At 47.8% G+C, this 18,727-nt stretch overlaps 1 protein-coding gene across 2 annotated transcripts in view; it reads right to left on the reverse strand.

Annotated features, from left to right (window-relative positions):
- Window positions 1-18,727, reverse strand: part of LOC138489464 (zinc finger protein ZFP2-like) — a 235,428-nt gene that overhangs the window by 170,762 nt on the left and 45,939 nt on the right. For both annotated transcript variants that reach the window (XM_069617190.1, XM_069617191.1), the window contains one exon: window positions 14,906-14,998. In XM_069617190.1, the coding sequence (XP_069473291.1) occupies window positions 14,906-14,998 (93 nt within the window). The remainder of the gene's footprint in view (window positions 1-14,905; window positions 14,999-18,727) is intronic.

Raw genomic sequence — 18,727 nt, forward strand, 5'->3', positions numbered from 1 at the left:
ACAGGCGCCCCTCTCTCGGAAGAACAAGGCATGATAACCTGTTCAGTGGTTGTTAACCACATTGAGAGTTTGCAGCCATCTGCGGGACAAAGACTGATATGCAAATGGATATTTCCCATCTGTGAAAGGTACAGTGAGCAAAAAGCAGATGGCTGCGAACTCTCAATGTGGTTAACAACCACTGAACAGGTTATCATGCCTTGTTCTTCCGAGAGAGGAGCGCCTGCTACCTTTGTTGAATTTGTTGAAGGAACTTGGGGTTGGTCACCCTAGGTTTAGTTTAGTTTGTTTATAAAGCGCGTCCGAACCCTCAGGTAGCTGGGCGCATAATCATGTGCACAGCAGAGTTACATATTGTTACACAAAACATCATAATACAACAGACAGAGCATACATTGGTTCAGGCTCTGAATGTTTACATACAAAAGTAGAATATATCGAGAAGAGTATGTACAGAGAGTAGGCACAAAATAGTTTCAGTGGCGAATGAGGACCGGGTTACAGGTTGGTCCTGAATAGGCTGTAGATAGGGTAAGCATTGCTGATTGCATTACAATTATATTGCAGATAGAAAGCGGCGGCTGGCCGGTCGAGTCGGTGAGAGTCAAGATGTCTAGGCTAGTAGCCATGATTTAACCATAGCTCTGAAAGGCCAGAATGCGGATACCGATCTACTTGTAGGAGGGAGGGTGTTCCAATATTGTGCTGCGAGCACTGGGAAACTGGAGCCTCCTGCTGTTTTTAGGTTATAGTTGGGGATCTTTAGTTGGTGCAGGTAAGGAGTTCTGGTGGGTATATTGGGGCGGTGTCTAGAGAATTTGTCTGAAAGTTAGCGTGGGGCAGTATGTGACAGGCACTTGTGGGTGATGACCAGGGTTCTTAGCTTAATTCTGTCGCGGATCGGGAGCCAGTGGACTTCTTTGCTAACCGTGGATATGTGTGCCTTGCGCGGGAGGTTGAGGGCACATCATAGTGCATTATTTTGCATGATCTGGAGCCTGTTCAAGTTTTTAGTGGTAGTGCCTAAGTAGAGTGTGTTGCAATAGTCTAATTTAGACAATATCAGCGCTCTAGATAGGGTGAGGCAACTAGAGGTGGAGAGAAAAGGCCTGCAGGCATTGATCAATGTATTGGTGTAAGAGGTAGTAGAGATGCTAGAGTTTATTTGTTTCTTTAGAGACAAGGTAGAGTCGAGGTATACACCTAGAGTTTTGACCTCTTTGGATACTTTTATGATGTTGCCATCAATGGTAAAGGATTGGTACCTTTGGCCCAGTTTATTGAGGCGAGCCTGGGAGCCTACGATAAGCAATTCTGTCTTATCGTCATTTAGGCAAAGACTGTGTCTAGCCATCCAGGCTTGGATTTCTAGGTAGATGTCATTAAGTTTAGCAACATCTTCTTCATAGCTACCAGTGAGCGTGATGAGGACCTGGGTATCATCAACATAATTAGTGTAGCTGACACCCAGATCGTCAAGACGGTAAAATAGGAGCTTCGTGAAGAGGTTGTAAAGAGTGGGAGAAATGCAGGAGCCTTGGGGCACTCCACATGTGATTGGGATAGGGTCAGCAGCCGCAGTGGGGGCGAAGACTCTAGTCGACCTGTCAGACAGAAATGACTGGATCCACTTCGTGGCATTCTGAGAGAATGCAGCAGCCGAGGAGAGGTGTTGAGTGAGGATCTGGTGGTCAACCAGATCAAAGGCAGCAGAGAGATCCAACAAGAGCAAGATGGCTAGTTTGCCCTCGTCTTTGGCGTCATCCATTTGGATTTTTAGATCCAAGAGGGCCGTTTCCGTCCCGTGCCTTGGTCTAAAGCCGGATTGCCGCATGCCTAGAAGGTTGTTGTCTTCCAAATGTTGTTGTATTTGGAGATAGGCTACCCTATCCAAGATTTTGAGAAGAAATGGGACTGTGGTGGTGGGCCTGTAATTTGTGGGGATGTTGGGATCTAGGTTAGGTTTTTTGAGCAGGGGTAGGACCCAAGCTTCTTTAAGGTTGTTGGGGACCACTGAGTTTTTGAAGGAGGAGTTGATCAGAGAGGTGATGAAAGGGGCTAGCTCATTAGCTCCGTCTTTGATGACGGATGCGGGACAAATGTCACCTTTGCAGTTGGATGGTTTGAGACTAGCGATTATCTTGATTACTTCCTCTTCTGAGACTGGTGAGAAGTGGAAGGAGGGGCAATTAGGGGTGGTCTGGTTAATTTTGCTGCTGGGGTTCTGCTTGGAGGCAAGGCTAGCTTTTTTTGCTTCTATCTTAGTTTGTATGAGGGCAATTTTGTTAGTGAGGGCTAGCTGGATATTGTTACACCAGGCCTTGTCTTTGATGCAGTCCTCTGTAGGAGGCAGTGGTGATTCAAGTTCATTTAGTATCGAAAAGAGTCCTTTAGTGCCGGATTTGGCATTTTGTATTCTCAAGTTGTAGATCTCTTTTTTAGCATTTAAGATGGCGGATTTGTAGGTGAGGTGGAGGCAGCTGAAGCGAATTTGTCTTTCGTGGAGAGAGAAGGGGCTTTTCTCCAGCTAGTTTCTGCAGTTCTTTTAATATTGCTGAGAGATTTTAGTTCTGCTGAGAACCATTTGTTGGAATGGGCAATAGGTTTGGCTTTTCGTTGTTTGAGGGGAGCAATCTGGTTGAGGGCTAGTTCTAAGGTATTGTTATATGGGTCTACTATGGCTGCCGGGTTGTTATTTAGCGTTGGTAAGTAACTTTACTGATAGGTGCGAGAAGAGGTTTGAGGTTCTCTATAGTGATGTTGCGGTTATTTCTGGAGATTATTTGAGGTAGCTTAGTGGGTCGTGCGGTGGATGGTGAAGATCTAGGTAAAGAGAAGGTAATAAGGTGATGGTCAGTCCAAGCACAGGGAGTGATGTCCGTCAGTGAGAGGTTGCAGTTGACATCTGCAAGCCAATCCAGGGATCTTCCTTTTGTATGTGTAGGTTGATCAATGTGTTGGGTGAAGCCTAGATGAGTAATCGTGTCATTAAGGGAAGTGGCCTGGTTATCATTGGGGTCATTGAGTCCCAAGTTGAAATCTCCCAGGATGATGATTTGGGAATTCGGTTACAAATTGGTAGTGAGTAGGAGAGAGATATCCTCTTCATAGGTGGAGGGGGGTTCTGGGTTACATGGGGGCAACCAGACATGGACTCCCTGCTCACTGTGCTTAGAGAGGCTCAGCGTCACCTCACTGATGATGCCCAACAAGGCTGAAACACGAGTATGGGGTTGCTGGTGGTACTCTTGCTCAGAGAGGAATTGCCATAGTATTTCGGTGCTGGACTGCCCATGTGGGCGGGACAAAGACTGATATGCAAATGGATATTTCCCATCTGTGAAAGGTACAGTGAGCAAAAAGCAGATGGCTGCAAACTCTCAATGTGGTTAACAACCACTGAACAGGTTATCATGCCTTGTTCTTCCGAGAGAGGGGCGCCTGCTACCTTTGTTGAATTTGCTTACTGGGTGATGCCAGACACCCAGGAGCTACCTTTAGAGTCTCATTTCCCAGAGGCAGCTCCTGCTTATTGGGTGATAGCAGATACAGAGGAGTTGCTTTTAGCTCCTCTCCTCCCCCAGCCCCCTGAGGTACCGCCTGCTTACTGGGTGATGCCAGACACCCAGGAGCTACCTTTAGCTCCTTAACCCCCTCCACCCCCCCTACAGAGGTACCGCCTGCTTACTGAGTGATGCCCGACACCCAGGAGCTACTTTTAGCGCAGCTCCTGCTGATTAGGTGGTTATCACATATCCTGGAGCTTTCTTTAGCTCTGACTCAACAAATTCCTATTTTGATCCAGTGACATTGATGAAAAGGAGGGATAAGTGATGAAGGCTGAGCGGACCCTGAGGGCCAGGGGCAACTGCCAGCCCTGTGATGCAAGACCTGGAGGTGGTGGAGGGAAGATACCCCAGAAGGCTCCAAAAGTGACTGAACACAATTGATGTTTGTGGAGACATAAATAATAAAACAGGAAGTGAGGCGTTAGGTAGAATTCTCAGAAATGTGCCAATTCCCTCCACCTTAGAGACCCCCAGCAACTTTGCTGGATTTTGATAACTTGACTTTTTAACCTGGAGAGTGAGACCCTTTTTCCATACTCTCTCATGTATTTTAATTTGATTTCTGAACTCTGTTTCTTTTGGTTGTGGAGTCAGACAAACTCCATAGGCATCATCTTTTACATTGTGTCACACAGCACCTTCAATGCAGTAGCACAGGGAAGTCTTTCAGATTTCCCAAAGGTTTTAATACCTTCTCTGGGATAAACTACTGTTTCCCAGACCAGTAAAGTGACTTTACTTACATTTGTAACTTTCAAGACCCAGCACACACTATCTTACAATAGGGTGCTGGAGGGGTTACTTAGTATCCGTTTCGTCTAACTTCTCATGTAACATTTTATTGTTACCCTTTCCTCACTGAATGGCTGGGGGCAGTGGTTTACTTTTAACTATTGTGATGTGCATTTACCGCGGGATGTGTTTACAGCTGCAGCAAAGCACCAAAGGGTGACATTTTTGTCAAAATGTCCCAATCTTCTTTTTTCGCCATTTCCTTGTGGAAAGGTCCTTCTTGAGATTTACTCTGCGCGCCAAACCAGGTTTGGTCCCTTTTGTTTGTTTTGACTCTAGCAGGATTTACGAGTGAAGCCCGCCTCTGGCTCCAGGGTGTATGGTGGGGTCAGGAATTGAGGGTGGTGCCCGAAACTCCCTGTGCTTAGTCTCCTAGGAGACCCAAATGCACTCTGTAGTGATTGGCCGGCTGACTGTCTGGCAAGGACAGCCACACTGCTGGGTGATTGACAGCTAGGCTGGAATGAAAGGGAGAGAACTGAATAAAAGGCGAGTCTTTTGGCTTGGAAGGCAGAGTCAACCACTGGATGAAGGAACCGAAGAAGAACTTGAAGAGGACGCCTGCTGCAACTCCTGGACAGTTGGTTTGCCCGGTGAATCCCTGCTGCTGTGCTGAAACTCCAAATTCGTATCGACAGAGAAGCCCCTGCAAGGACGACTTCTCCCTTTGAGTTGGTGGGACAAATCGACTCCAAAGTAAGCCACCTGGACATCCATCTCAGAGCTGGTTGAATTTCCACAGTTGCTGCTGGAAACCGAAACGCCAGGGAGAGGAACACCAGATTGTGAGCATTGCTTTTGAGTTGGCCAAGAGCTCCAGGAAAATCCTTAGGACTCCCAGGAAGCAGGACTGCCCGTGCCTGAGGTCGCTCAAAAGAGTGCGGGACCCGAGAAGCAAGGAAAGTTCATCTCAACAACCAGAAACCGCACTGTCGCTATCTGCGGTAGTCACGAGGAGCTGAAACACCGAAGTGCCACTTGTTTGAAGATTGCCGGTTGCGAGCAGTGACCCTCCCATTGCAGTGCAGGAGTCCCCAGAAGTCCTCCCTCTTGTCCCCACGACTGAGGCCCAGGAACAGTGAGATCTGCAGAGCTGCACAGGAACAGGAGTCATCTGCTGCACTTTTTCTTCAATCCAAAGGTACTGTATAGACTGAGAGAACGTACCTCTTATTGTACAGTTGCTTGCATCTTCAACTACTCACAAGCCTAAACAGCTTGTGGCCCTACAATTCACTCTTTTCTTCAAAGACCTCTAAAACATTGAGCAAAGACTTTTCTTACTTACCGACCAGAAGTGCTTCAGCTCATATAGACTTTTGCCCATTGACTTTGGCTTAACCTGTTATACTGAATTTGACTGCTTAGGGAATTCAAAAGTATTTGCCTGCTTAAGAATATATGTGGTCTCTTGTTTGTTCTAATAATCTTTTCCTTTCACCAAGTTCTAAGAGTATTCTAAATGCACCAGTAAGATATTAATGTCCCCAGCACCCTAATTATTGAAGTCACCTGAGGGTGTAGGTTGTGGCTGTGGGCCATCCCAAATGGTCTTCACTGATTTAGAAACTAACAGTGTGTCGTTTTGGAGTGTATTTGTGTGTTGCTTTTATATTGCTCCCTTCTGAAGAAGGCTGATTTTAACTGACTGATAAATAAATGAATAATTGTTTAATCAAGAAACCTTGTGTGTAAATGTTTATTTGAATAACTGTCACTGTGAAACTCTGTCACAACCTTACAGCTCACATTTGCCCCTCTTGAGATAAGCCTGGCTGCTCAGTCACTCTACCAACTTGTGTAGTACATGCTTGAACCAAAGGTTGGGTTAACTATTGCCAAGAGGACAAGGCTGGTGCAATCTCCCACAGGGTACCGCATACAATGTTGCCTAACAATCTGAATCAGTGCTGTTTGCTAAGTGCTGAAACCGCAAAGTGCTGCTTACTGAAAATAGCCCGTAGCTGCCGACGACCTTCCCAAGTAATGCTGCAGGAGCCCTCCAGACATCCTCCCTCTTGTCCCCACGACTGAGGCTCAGGAACCACGGTCTGCACCGCTGTAGCAAGACAGAATTCAGCTGGACCACTCTTCTTATAACCAGAGGTACTGTTTAGGCTTTGGGTACTTACCTCACTGCCTGTAGCCGCGCTCTTCTCCCTTGGGAATTGCACTGGCTTACCTTTTTTCGAGTTGCTTGCAACTCCCTTCTCACAGGCCTAATAGCTTGTGACCCTACAAGTGATTTTTCGGAACTCTAACTTTGTGAAAGACATTTTATCCAAGAAGTGCATCAGATCCGTAGACTGTGTCCAAATGAATTTGGCTGTCCTGGCTCCCTAAAGACTCTTCTAAATCCACTGACTTTGATACTGTGTGTCCCTCATAGATGATCGCTTGTTGTATACTGGTACTGCTGGGAAAACTTTATCTCGACTTCATTGGAGGATTCAGCTGTCCACACAAGTGCTGAAAAATTGTACTATCCTTTTTACTTTCCTAACCCTTTCCTTTATGCCTGCAACTCAGTCTACAAAAGTGCATTGGTGTGATATATAAATGCAAATACTATCCTTGTGATTAAAGTCACCTCAGGGTGTAGGATTACTGTATGAAGCATATCCATATATTATCCACAAGCTTTATTTGACTCTAAAAAGTAATGTTAAAGTGTTATTTGAATTGTTACAACAAATTGCCTTTTTAAAGAATGCTTATTTAAAACGGATGTTAAATAAATAACTATTTATAACTGAAACCTTGAGTGTAAGTGTTACTTGGCTACTTGTATTCATGGATTTCAATTGTACAGCTCTACAGCTCACATGTACCCCACTTGAGGTAGGCCTGGCTGCTCAGTCACACTACCAACATATGTAGTAGAGACCTATACCAAACGGTGGGTTGCCTAATACCAAGCAGATATGTGTTGTGTAGTATCACACAGTGTGACTGCACCAATTCTTACCCAACAGCGCCTGACTCTGTTTCAGTAGGTCTTTCTACTCCCCAACAAGCAGGACACTCTCTCAAACTTTACAAATTACATTCTTACCCCTCATAAATGTCCAGAGTATTTGAGTTTTAGCTTTTAGAACCACACAGAAAGCCAAAACCATTGGTACAGGAGTACAGGCAGGAGTGAGACACGGTTTCGCAGTGTTTAGCTTTGTACCAAGCAATTGACCACCCATGGTCATGATAATCTCTGTTACTCCAACACCATATGCAACCGTTCCCTACCCAAAACACACCCTCGAGATCCATTTGAGCTAGTTCTATAAGGCAGTAATAAAACTATAGTTTTTATAGGTCTGCCATTGTTATTTCTAATCAGTCTTCGGAGAGGCAATGGCTTCACTGGAGCAATAAACGCATCTCCTACTGTAATAAAAAAGTGTCTTAACCAAGTATGCGTTCAGCAATGGTTGCGTCCTGGCATTGAATTCCAGTTAAAAGCAATCATTGACAAAACCAACAGTTTTAGTTAATTTTATAGCCAACAGATGTGTCCAGGAACTCACTATTTGCCAGCTTTTGCCATTTTATTGGCTTATTGGTGTACTACCAATATAGAAGAGCCTGGTAAATGCCTATCCCATACCTAAATAAAAGCCAATTCTACTGGCTTTGCCAATGCTGGGTTGAGTGTACTGGTTATTTCTTTTGCCCCCTTCTTTTCCCTTGATTCTGCATGTTTCCTTGAACTGGACCCCAATTAGTAAAAAAGCACAAACTTAAAAATATATCAGTTACGGTTAATGTTGAAGAATATTTATACCGCACACTATCACCACCGGATGTGTGCCCTGGCACTCTGGCGGGTCTGAAAGGAAAGAGGGTAGGATGGGTTAGTGGGATTCAGCGGGAAAAGAGCAAGAGAGCTGTAATGTGCTGTTGGCAGCATCAGTTTGGTTAACACCGTTCGCTGAGCTTCGGTGCGTTTTTCGGTTGGTAGCCGTCATGTGCTGTTGTGCGAGGCTATATGTGGTTTGTTTTGTCGTTGCAGTCTAGTGAAGTGCGTGAGGTTTGCTGGGCTTTAGAGGTATAGTTGTGTTTGGTTAGAGTTTGAGAGGTGTATGCAGAAAGGTGAGATTTTTAGAAGGGTTGGTGACACCGCTATTTAGATGTGAAGCAGGTTAATATTCACAATTCTGTCTGGATGTGATGCAAGGTCAAGCATCACAATCGTAACTAGATGTGACACATGATTATCTTCACAATTCTGTCTAGATGTGCTGTGAGAAACCTGAAGGTGTCTCACCCGCTGGTCCCCGAGGATCTGTCATCCAGGTGGCCAGGACACAGCCATGGCTATTGGATCCAGTTCCTGGGGGTAGACCAGTGGGGGAGGATCAACTCGAGGAGGGGTCTTCGAGGAGTGGAAGTGGGGCACCGAGGGTTGAGACGCGGCATCACCTTCCCTGTAACAACTTTTCCCCTTCCTACCCTGTAGGATATTTAGAAACTCTACCTCCCTCCCCCTTTTCCTGCATGAACACTTTCTTACAAAGTGACAGACAATGGACTAACACCGGAGCTATTTATCTGACATGTCCCAATACTCGGGTCAGGCACAGTCAGGCAATTGACAAAAACCATGCACACCTGGCAGCCCTTTACCTACACCACATGAATAAAAGGCAGAGCAAGAAAACACATTTCAAGCAAGGCTGACCACACAAGGAGACAGCTACACCAAACCGGCATTACAAAGGGAGAAGAAAAGCAGTGAGACCTGGAAGGACGACGAAGCGGAAAGGACGACGAAGCGGAAATTGCCCTTGCCCTTTTCAACTCAGACCCGCAAAGTCTTCAGAAGGGAAAACGTAAGTGGGAGTTACAGCTGGCGTGCGGAGCAACAGTGGTCAATGGTACATGGGGACTTCTGGCATTGATAACGCAGGCGGAGAGGCAAGCTGGCTACCGTGATACTATCCTTGACTCCAGAGTACAACGGAGCCAACAGGTTCAGCACAGCCGGTGAGTCGGAGGAAGCTGATATCAAACCAAACTGTTTTAAGTCCAAGGTTGCGAGTAGCAACATTCTGAACGCAAGAAGAAAGGACTTCTGTGTATGTTTGATGCAGAGGGGTCTGGTGCCACATGGGCGCTCATTCGTAAGGCTCTGACCGGGACCTGTTTGTGAAACTACAAGAGCCAGAATGTCCTGGGAAAGGGTGGCTTGAGGCGCCAGAGTGGTCCTACAACGGTCACGTCAAATCCATTGTACAATCGAAAGTCTGAGCCTTTGCTAGAGGAAAGCTAGGGGAGGGGGACCCCGCTTTCCACTACGATTGTGAACGGTGATAATTGGCAAATGTGAACCCGACAGAGGGATAACGATAGAAAGCTGAAGAGAAAGAAACCCTGCTCTCTGATAAAACTGTGCAAATACATTAACTATATTAGAAATACATCAACTGTGTTGGAGAGGCTGTAGTGAACCGGACGAAGGAAGGCCCTTTTTTGTAAGGAGGACCAGAGCCCGGCAGAGGGAGATCCTAGCGGCGAAGAGCAATCGCCGAAGGTGCAAGAACACAGAGCACTTGTCTGTTTGTTTGTTACTTCTATTCAACAATCCTTCTAAGGCAAGAGACTTTTGCAGGAAAGACTTAGCCTCTGAAGGGGTTGTGATATCGTTGAACTGAACTGTGAACCTTGTGCTGTCGAGGCCAAGGAGTGTGCTGTGCTCAAAACGTCCCGCCTTGTCCCGCGATTCAAATGGTGGGGAAAGGGAGACCCAGCCATACCATCCTGATCATTTTGAGAACACTTCTTTCTTTTCTGGTGAACCTCATCTGACACTCTTTTTGTAATTAGTAGTAAGTATTAGCAATAGTTTTTTTTTTTTAGTATAAGCCTTTTTTATTTTGCAAGACGCCACCAGGACTGCCTTATTATTATTGTTTGATGGTTGCAGCTTGCTCCCATCTTAGATTTCGGTTTAGAATAGGTGTTTATTTCACCCATTATAAAGTTCAATAAACACCCTTGAACTGTGATCACTTGTGTCTTTCTTCACTGTTGCCACCATGAGTTCCATACAGTGGCGAAAGGCTAAACATTGCAATCCTATCTAGATGTGACGTATGATACTCTAATTATGTCTAGATGTGACGCAAGGCTAAACGTTGCAATCCCATCTAGATGGAACGCATAATTACCTTCACAATTCTGTCTAGATGAGGATGCTTACAGGATGGCTGCCTTGCATCTGTGAGGCATATGCTGACTAAGGCTGATAGGTATAGGTAGGCCGAGTGCCTGGGGAGGATAGTTGGGTATTTAGACCGGTGGTGTAGTTAAAAAAGAAAAGAGTTATTATGGATGGCTAGCCACCATAAATGGCTCAAGTGCAAGAAATGACTACCCTACCACTGTGGGCTAACATGAAAATTAGAGAATAATGAGTGGGAGAGGTGGGTTCAATTTAGTGGGGCACTGTGATTTCTGTGCCCCTTGTCTGCGCCTCACTTTGTCTGTTGCTGCTGTTTGACGGCTGCCTGCTTCCTGATTCTCCGGCACCCACAATCTGTAGCTGCTTCTTCGGGAGCTGCCCTTAGCCGGGGGGGGGGGGCTGCCCTGGTTGGTTGTAGTTTGAAGGTGCAAATGGACAATCAGGGCTCAGGGGGGGGGGGGCAGGAAGGGGATACGGACCAGGATGTAGGGTTGGGGTAGGAGAACGCGCTGGTCGCAATTAATCAAATAAGGCACAGAGAGTACCTGGGCCCACGCTTACCTTCTGCCTGGGATCTAAATGGCGAAGGAAGCGTCCAACACAGGGTTTAGACCCTTGCTGCTGGTGGAAGTAGTTGTGGGCATATCAGGACTCAGGGGAGGTGCAGGAGGCAGGACCGGGATACAGATCGGGGGCCGGTGCAGGCACGGGTGATCGCGCTGGTCGCAATTAACCAAAAAACATACAGAAAAGGCACAAAGAGCACCTGGGGCCACACATAACTTTTGAAGTGTTCTGCTTTTATTTGCTTTATTGTTGATTGTATGTACTAGTCTGAGCTTCATGGGATACTTTCAGGTCAGCCCACGCCACCATTCATGCAAGTTCAGGGATAAGACCATCTGTGATGACGATTCTTGAATTGCTCAGGGACAAGGTTGAAATCTGGTCCAAGATTCTAATTCTTCAACAAAATCTGTGCTTCTCCCCTCTCATTCGCTGCTGCATTCCATCATAACATGCCGCCTTGTCTCTCACCTTCCTTTCATTTTTTCACTAGACTTTCCTCCTGTGCTTCCGCCCATTCGCTGATTTCAAGTCTGTTTCACACCCACAGACCTTTAATTTCTTCCTTCCCATCATCCCTGGCTCTCTGACAGCCGCGCTTTCTGTGCTGTTTTTCGCTCCATCGCTCCCACCCGGCATCGCCTTCTTCCACCCACTCCACCTTTATTTTAGGATTTGTATCAACTGACTAAATCTATCTCCAATATTCCCCTCAGACTTTTTCCCTCTCCTGCCAAGGTGGGTAGAAGTGGTGGGGTAGAGTGGGTGTATGCATTTGCAGGTTTCTCCTGCTCCGACCAGAATGGGTAGAGCGGGTGTATACATTTCCAGGTTTCGCCCTCTCCCACCAGCATGGGTAGAGTGGGTCTATGCATTTCCAGGTTTCGCCCTCTCCCACCAGCATGGGTAGAGCATGTGTATGCATTTCCAGGTTTTGCCCTCTCCCACCAGCATGGGTAGAGGGGGTGTATGCATTTCCAGGTTTCGCCCTCTCCCACCAGCATGGGTAGAGCGGGTGTATGCATTTCCAGGTTTCACCCTCTCCCACCAGCATCGGTAGACCGGGTGTATGCATTTCCAGGTTTCTCCCTCTCCGACCAAAATGGGCAGAGCGGGTGTATGCATTTCCAGGTGTCGCCCTCTCCCACCAGCATGGGTAGAGCGGGTGTATGCATTTCCAGGTGTCGCCCTCTCCCACCAGCATGGGCAGAGCGGGTGTATGCATTTGCAGGTTTCGCCCTCTCCCACCAGCATGGGTAGAGCGGGTGTATGCATTTCCAGGTGTCGCCCTCTCCCACCAGCATGAGTAGAGCGAGTATGCATTTCCAGGTTTCGCCCTCTCCCACCAGCATGGGTAGAGCGGGTGTATGCATTTCCAGGTGTCGCCCTCTCCCACCAGCATGGGCAGAGCGGGTGTATGCATTTGCAGGTTTCGCCCTCTCCCACCAGCATGGGTAGAGCGGGTGTATGCATTTCCAGGTGTCGCCCTCTCCCACCAGCATGGGTAGAGCGGGTGTATGCATATGCAGGTTTCGCCCTCTTCCACCAGCATTGGTAGAGCGGGTGTATGCATTTCCAGGTGTCGCCCTCTCCCACCAGCATGGGTAGAGCGAGTATGCATTTCCAGGTTTCGCCCTCTCCCACCAGTATGGGTAGAGCGGGTGTATGCATTTCCAGGTGTCGCCCTCTCCCACCAGCATGGGTAGAGCGAGTATGCATTTCCAGGTTTTGCCCTCTCCCACCAGCATGTGTAGAGCGAGTATGCATTTCCAGGTTTTGCCCTCTCCCACCAGCATGGGTAGAGCGGGTGTATGCATTTGCAGGTTTCGCCCTCTCCCACCAGAATGGGTAGAGCGGGTGTATGCATTTGCAGGTTTCGCCCTCTCCCACCAGAATGGGTAGAGCGGGTGTATGCATTTGCAGGTTTCGCCCTCTCCCACCAGCATGGGTAGAAGCAGGTGTATGCATTTCCAGGTGTCGCCCTCTCCCACCAGCATGGGTAGAGTGGGTGTATGCATTTCCAGGTTTCGCCCTCTCCCACCAGCATGGGTAGAGTGGGTGTATGCATTTGTAGGTTTCACCCTCTCCCACCAGCAGGGGTAGAGCGGGTATATGCATTTGCCCTCCCCCACCAGCATGGGTAGAGCGGGTGTATGTATTTCCAGGTTTCACCCTCTCCCACCAGCAGGGGTAGAGCGGGTGTACGCATTTTCAGGTTTTGCCCTTTCCCACCAGCATGGGTAGAGCGGGTGTATACATTTTCAGGTTTCGCGCTCTCCCACCAGCATGGGTAGAGCGGGTGTATGCATTTCCAGGTTTCGCCCTCTCCCACCAGCATGGGTAAAGCGGGTGTATGCATTTCCAGTTTTCGCCCTCTCCCACCAGCATGGGTAGAGCGGGTGTATGCATTTGCAGGTTTCGCCCTCTCCCACCAGCATGGGTAGAGCGGGTGTATGCATTTCCAGATTTCGCCCTCTCCCACCAGCATGGGTAGAGCGGGTGTATGCATTTCAGTTTCGCCCTCTCCCACCAGCATGGGTAGAGCGGGTGTATGCATTTGCAGGTTTTGCACTCTCCCACCAGCATGGGTAGAGCGGGTGTATGCATTTGCAGGTTTTGCACTCTCCCACCAGCATGGGTAGAGCGGGTGTATGCATTTGCAGGTTTTGCACTCTCCCACCAGCATGGGTAGAGCGGGTGTATGCATTTGCAGGTTTTGCCCTCTCCCACCAGCATGGGTAGAGCGGGTGTATGCATTTGCAGGTTTCGCCCTCTCCCACCAGCACGGGTAGAAGCAGGTGTATGCATTTGCAGGTTTCGCCCTCTCCCACCAGCATGGGTAGAGCGGGTGTATGCATTTCCAGGTTTTGCCCTCTCCCACCAGCATGGGTAGAGCGGGTGTATGCATTTGCAGGTTTCGCCCTCTCCCACCAGCATGGGTAGAAGCAGGTGTATGCATTTGCAGGTTTCGCCCTCTCCCACCAGCATGGGTAGAGCGGGTGTATGCATTTCCAGGTGTCGCCCTCTCCCACCAGCATGGGTAGAGCGGGTGTATGCATTTGCAGGTGTATGCATTTGCAGGTTTCGCCCTCTCCCACCAGCATGGGTAGAGCGGGTGTATGCATTTGCAGGTTTCGCACTCTCCCACCAGCATGGGTAGAGCGGGTGTATGCATTTGCAGGTTTCGCCCTCTCCCACCAGCATGGGTAGAGCGGGTGTATGCATTTGCAGGTTTCGCCCTCTCCCACCAGCATGGGTAGAGCGGGTGTATGCATTTCCAGGTTTCGCCCTCTCCCACCAGCATGGGTAGAGCGGGTGTATGCATTTGCAGGTTTCGCCCTCTCCCACCAGCATGGGTAGAGCGGGTGTATGCATTTCCAGGTTTCGCCCTCTCCCACCAGCATGGGTAGAGCGGGTGTATGCATTTGCAGGTTTCGCACTCTCCCACCAGCATGGGTAGAGCGGGTGTATGCATTTCCAGGTTTCGCCCTCTCCCACCAGCATGGGTAGAAGCAGGTGTATGCATTTCCAGGTGTCGCCCTCTCCCACCAGCATGGGTAGAGCGGGTGTATGCATTTGCAGGTTTTGCACTCTCCCACCAGCATGGGTAGAGCGGGTGTATGCATTTGCAGGTTTCGCCCTCTCCCACCAGCATGGGTAGAGCGGGTGTATGCATTTTCAGGTTTTGCCCTCTCCCACCAGCATGGGTAGAGCGGGTGTATGCATTTCCAAGTTTGACTGTGGGAAGATATTAATAAGTATGACTCTCCAGTCAGAGCTAATGCACAATCCATACCATGAGTGCTCTCCGCCTTGCAGATGTCCGGGGGACTCAGGTCCTGCTCTTCTTTGGTTCTTAATGAAAAGACAGTGGTGACAATAAGTGGACCTGTTAATAAAAAGGATTAAAAACACACATTACTAATCTTCAACATTCACTTGTTTAAAGAGATAGATCAATTTACCATGGAGCATATGTTGGACGACAGAAATTAACACCAAAGCACGTTTATTTAATGAAGTGTCTTCTCTAGTCCCCTTGAAGATGCTGGCAAACAATTTCTGAGACACGTATGTCCCTGCAAAGTTGGTGTTACTGCTGCAGAGTATAAAAGGGAACATCAAAATCACGTTGAGGCGCGAGAGCAAGACAGAAGCCAAAGGGCTGGGGTGAAAAGCTCTGTGGTAGAACAGCAGGTAGCACAATGCTTACAATGGTAGAAACACTGCAGTGCGAAAACAAAGCTCCGGACCATAGACGAGAGAGGACATCAGCTTCAAAAACCAGCAAAAAAGTAATCAAGCTATGTGGACGCCGGCAGCATACATGGACACTGACCTGCCTCGCTCCTTTCCATATCCCATAAATACTCCATCAAGCCTTGTGACAGGAAGGGGCACCTAAGCAGCCATTTTTTATCAGGCGAGCCATTCCACAACAAGTAGGACACGTCTACATGATGGGCATCTTGGAAAGGAATTAATCCCTAAATCACCTTCCACACCAATGCCTCGCCTGAGTTCCCGAGCCACCGATCATCACCAGCAGCGCAACACCACCACCTCAAAAAGCCCATATGGTTATGACGCCCAGAAGCTAAATGACTGCCAAGACTGCTACAGTGAACCAGGTGCACCCTGAAGTACCAGTGCCAAGGACCCAGGGAACACCAAGCTGGAGACTACGCACGACAATAACCCCAGTTCACAGTAACACTGAAACTGATCCAACTCATATCTTAACACTGTTCACCAGTCACAGCTTGGCTCGTCCATACTCGATCTCTCTGCTTCTCTGTCACCTACCTCCTCCCAGCCCTCTACCCCCTTGCTTCACTGCCAACAGACTAGAAGCTCATCTTTCTGCAATCGCACCTGCTGGAACTAACTACTCCTCTCTGTGCCCCTTGGCCACTGGTCATCCCACAATTACTAGGTCGGGGGCTACTCTCCCACTTTATACAACTCCCCCATGTGCCCCTTTGCCCACTGGTCATTCCACAATCACTAGTCCTCTGGCTACTCCCTAACTTTATACACATTCCCCATGTGCTCCTCGTCCAGTGGTCATCCCACAATCATTAGTCCTGGGGCTACTCCCTCACTTTACACACCTCCCCCATATGCCCCATGTTCCACTCGCCCACTGGTCATTCCACAATGACTAGTCCTCTGGCTACTCCCTAACTTTATACACATTCCCCTTGTGCCCCTCGTACAGTGGTCATCCCACAATCACTAGTCCTGGGGCTACTCCCTAACTTTATACACATTCCTTCCCCATGTGCCCCTCGTCCAGTGGTCATCCCACAATCACTAGTCCTGGGGCTACTCCCTAACTTTATACACATTCCTTCCCCATGTGCCCCTCGTCCAGTGGTCATCCCACAATCACTAGTCCTGGGGCTACTCCCTAATTTTATACACATTCCCCATGTGCCCCTCGTCCAGTGGTCATCCCAAAATCACTAGTCCAGGGCTACTCTCCGACTTTATACACCTCCCCCATGTTCCCTTTGCCAACTGGTCATCCCACAATCACTAGTCCTGGGGCTACTCTACCACTTTATACACCTCCCCCATGTGCCCCTGTGCCCACTGGTCATCCCACAATCACTAGTCCTGGAGCTACTCTCCCACTTTATACACCTCCCCCATGTGCCCCTCGCCCACTGGTCATTCCATAATCACTAGTCCTCTGGCTACTCCCTAGCTTTATACACATTCCCCATGTGTCCCTCGTCCAGTGGTCATCCCACAATCACTAGTCCTGGTGCTACTCTCCCACTTTATACACCTCCCCCATGTGCCCCTGTGCCCACTGGTCATCCCACAATCACTAGTCCTGGAGCTACTCTCCCACTTTATACACCTCCCCCGTGCGCACTGGTCATCCCACAATCACTAGTCCTGGAGCTACTCTCCTACTTTATACACCTCCCCCATGTGCCCCTCGTCCAGTGGTCATCCCACAATTACTAGTCCTGGGGCTACTCTCCCACTTTATACACCTCCAATGGACCAGAAACCAGAGTCGACCACTGGAAGATCCATTCCAAAGAAGATCGAAAAGGAAACCTTATTGTTGAACATTGGGAGCTCCAACCCCACACTACTTTTTTAAAAGGAATGTGGGAGCCCCTTTACTGAGAACGAACATGGGCCAAATTTCATGTTCAATGGGATTTCTTCCACTCAGGAGGGTCTACAACCACGTTTTAGCTCAGTGCACCCTTCACTCCGTGGTGACCTAAATGCAAAGATTCTGAGTGCTTGTTTGGAGACTATGGTGCTCAAGACCAGAGCTCTACACTGTGCCTGACTGGGAGGCTCAAACAAAAATGAGAATAAGGCATGATTTGGGATAGTTTGTTGTACTTGCCTCTGCAGTATACCTGGTCTCCCTGTGTTTATTACGCACTGGTTATAGGTAATAGTTTCGAATGCATAGGATCGAATGCCAAAAGGGTCGAATCAAAAGGACCTAAAACCAAAGGGTCGATATTTTTCTTTTTTTAATTTTATTTTATTTTGGGGGGTCCCCCCCCAAGCCCTCTTTTTTTTGGTAAAACCAATTTTATTAGGTACTTTAACAGGACACCTTACGCACTCATCGCTGCTGGTTACCGACTTGTACATCGCACACGGGCATGAGTGTGAGCATCGGCCTCTCATTGTGAATCTTACGTTGGCTTGTACCATCACTTATCATGGAGAACTAGGTATGCTCACTGTTAGGCAAGATTGCATGTAGTAACCCTGTGGGAGACTACACCAGCCTTGACCTCCTGGCAATAGAGAACCCAACCATTGGTATAGGCCTGTACTACACAAGTTGGTAGAGTGAATGAGCAGCCAGGCTTATCTCAAGAGGGGTCAATGTGAGCTGGAGGGTTGTAACCGCGTATCATAGTGGCAGGCATTGAAATAACATTTATACTCGAGGTTTCTTATTAAAATAATTATTTATTAATTTAACAGTCAGTTTTAAAATAAGCCTTCTTTAGAAAGGGCAATATGCAACACTAAAATATACTTCAGAAATACACTACTTCAGTTTCATTTTTTTTTGTTATTCTTGATTAACAAACAGAGGTTTTTACAAGATTGTTCACTTTATAATTCTGTCATTTGTCTACATTTCTTTGTCTGCAGTTGCTCAAATCAAATCCACGATTTTCGCTGTAGCCGTCACCCACGCCGTCTTTTGCCCTCCAATTAGTCTTGGTCACCAGAGATCTTCTTCAAAGATGTGGGCTGAGGCTAAAGTTTGCTTCAGGTAGGGATTCCTGATGTTTTCGACACCTAGGCACGATAAGAGAAGACGTCTCGTTGTTTCAACCTCATTTGGGTTTTTGCAGAATCTGCATTTGTTTTAACTCGACATGCCTCTGATGGCTAAGATTTTGTTAGTATGGAGGAGATTTAATCGTGCTCTTAAAAAGGTGTTTCTCAGCTTTCGATTCAGATATTTGCCCACAAATGCTTGTGGCACGTGGAGTTTCTGTGTCACATGCGGGAGGTGCGAGACCAGTTTGTATGTTGCCACTCGATTGCACATTGTGATCCAATCTAGTTCATTAATTTTTTTTTTTATCCTTGTAGGATTTTTTCAATC

The sequence above is a fragment of the Ambystoma mexicanum genome, chromosome 9 (genome assembly GCF_040938575.1).
Source record: "Ambystoma mexicanum isolate Mex_15411 chromosome 9, UKY_AmexF1_1, whole genome shotgun sequence".
NCBI classification, from domain to species: domain Eukaryota; kingdom Metazoa; phylum Chordata; class Amphibia; order Caudata; family Ambystomatidae; genus Ambystoma; species Ambystoma mexicanum.